At 38.0% G+C, this 2,152-nt stretch overlaps 1 protein-coding gene across 1 annotated transcript; it reads right to left on the reverse strand.

The window, feature by feature from the left end:
- Positions 1-279: 279 nt before the first annotated feature.
- On the reverse strand, positions 280-1,257 carry LOC142740331 (olfactory receptor 2AT4-like). Its single transcript, XM_075849879.1, has one exon. The coding sequence runs from the start codon at positions 1,255-1,257 to the stop codon at positions 280-282; it is 978 nt and encodes a 325-aa protein (XP_075705994.1).
- Positions 1,258-2,152: the final 895 nt, after the last annotated feature.

Consider the following 2,152-nt stretch of genomic DNA (forward strand, 5'->3'; position numbering starts at 1 on the left):
GCTCTTAGTGGTGTGATGATCAGGGGTCCAATAGTGAATATTACAAAACTATAAGGTTCCTCAGGATCCAAATTTGCAATTGGGGTTACCAATTGTTTATTATTATTAATTATTATTATTTTTTTTTAAATTTTTACATTTTTGATAATTATTATTATTATTATATATTATTATTATTATTATTATTGTTATTATTATTATTGTTATTATTATTATTGTTATTATTATTATTATTATTATTATTATTATTATTATTATTATTATATAATTGGTGTATTTCTATGGCTCGTAGTCTAACTGCATTACACCATCTTTAATGTTTAAACCAAACTTCCTCCTTAGCGCTCGTCCTATGACTTGCCGGATTTCTTGAGTCCTCAGACAATAGATGATCGGGTTTAGAATATGGGGGAGATACGTATAGAGGAAGAGAAGCAAGATGCTGAAGTCAAGACCAAACACCAAGTTGACTTGATAAGCCGTGTACACAAAGACCCGTGGGCCGTAGTACATAGTGATGATGAACAGATGAGTGACACATGTGTAGAACGCTTTGTGTAGACTTTCGTTCCTCGCCGATGAGCGCACCTTCACAATGATGAGGATGTATGATAAAACAATGTAGCACAAAGGACCTAAAAGAGCCACCATGGCGAAGTAATACACAGTCTGTTTGAGCAATGAGATATCTCCGCAGGCTAGGACCATGACCGCCATGTTTACACAAAAACAATTGTTAACTTTTCTAGAGCCACAGTATGGAAATTGAGCGTGCCAGGTGGCATTGACGAGAGAGAAAAGAGACGCAAAAACCCAAAGGAGAATACAGATAATCACAGTTCGTCTCTTGGTCATGATGGCAGAGTACCTCAAGGGTCTACTGATGGCCACATAACGATCAAGTGCCATGAACATGATGATGAATGAATCTAGAGACCCCAAGTAGTGAACGCAGAAGAGCTGGAACATGCAGGCGGCCGAGAAGGTCATGGCTCCAGCTCCGAACCAGTATTTGGCTATCATTTTGGGTAAAGTTATCGTATCAAATAAGATGTCGGAGAGAGACAGATTTCCAATGAGGATGTACATAGGCTGATGAAGAGGTTCCTTCCATATAACCAAGAGAATGACGGCGCTATTAGCTGAGAGGGCAACAACATATACAACAAACAATACAAAAGAAACCACGGTATGGTACATCTCAGGCAGCCCCGGGAATCCAATGAGGATGAACATGGCATCGGACTGATTGGCCATTGGTTGGTGATGAGCTGGAAAATATAAAAATGTCTATAGTATGTTATAAAGTGAAGTGTTATTATACCCATCACATTTTGATCAATGTCATTGGTGGAGAAGGTCACGAGTTGGAGCATCCGTAGGTTCCCAGTAATGGACCTATCACTAGTACTATTGACTGTTTTCATGACTGCACAGACAAATTGGCATAAATAGGGAGCGCTATCATTTCCAAATTAACTTGGTAATACATCGGAACCCTTAAAGGTACATCCCAAATTTCTGTAATTTCTGACATAAACCAAGAGCATCTGTCACCAGACTCGGATTTTGTATATAGGACATCTACGTATGAGCTACTCCATCAAGGTGAAGCCAATCAGATGCTTTGAGAGGATCCTCATATTGGTAATATCTACAAAAACAACATCAACAACAACAATAATCATTTGTAATTAGTTTTTACCCAAGGGACAGACAAAAATGCAATCAGATGTGGTGACTTGGCTCTCATATCGGTCATTTAAAAAAACACAACTAAAAATGCCATAGAAAAGACTTGACTTTCAGAACAGTAAATCTGTCTGGATATACATTCATACTTTGCTTGACCCTAGAGGAAAAAAAAAATCACTGGCAACCCTTTCAGGAGCTGTAATGGCCATAAAAAAAAAAAGACAGAACAGAATTTTTGAAAACTTGAGGTTCGAGAAGAACTGAAGGGCTTTTATCTGTAATTTTTTGAGTTTAGCTGGAAATTCGCCTTCCCCATCATAGTCCTATTTTTATATTTTTGTCTCTAGTAATGCATCACTTACTATTCATTGGCATCAAACTGCTGAGACCCCGCTGATCACTAGAAGTGGCCACATGGATAGTAAAGCAAAGTGCCATATTGGATTGTTTTCCTGCC

Source organism: Rhinoderma darwinii, chromosome 2 (assembly GCF_050947455.1).
Source record: "Rhinoderma darwinii isolate aRhiDar2 chromosome 2, aRhiDar2.hap1, whole genome shotgun sequence".
NCBI classification, from domain to species: Eukaryota; Metazoa; Chordata; class Amphibia; order Anura; family Rhinodermatidae; genus Rhinoderma; species Rhinoderma darwinii.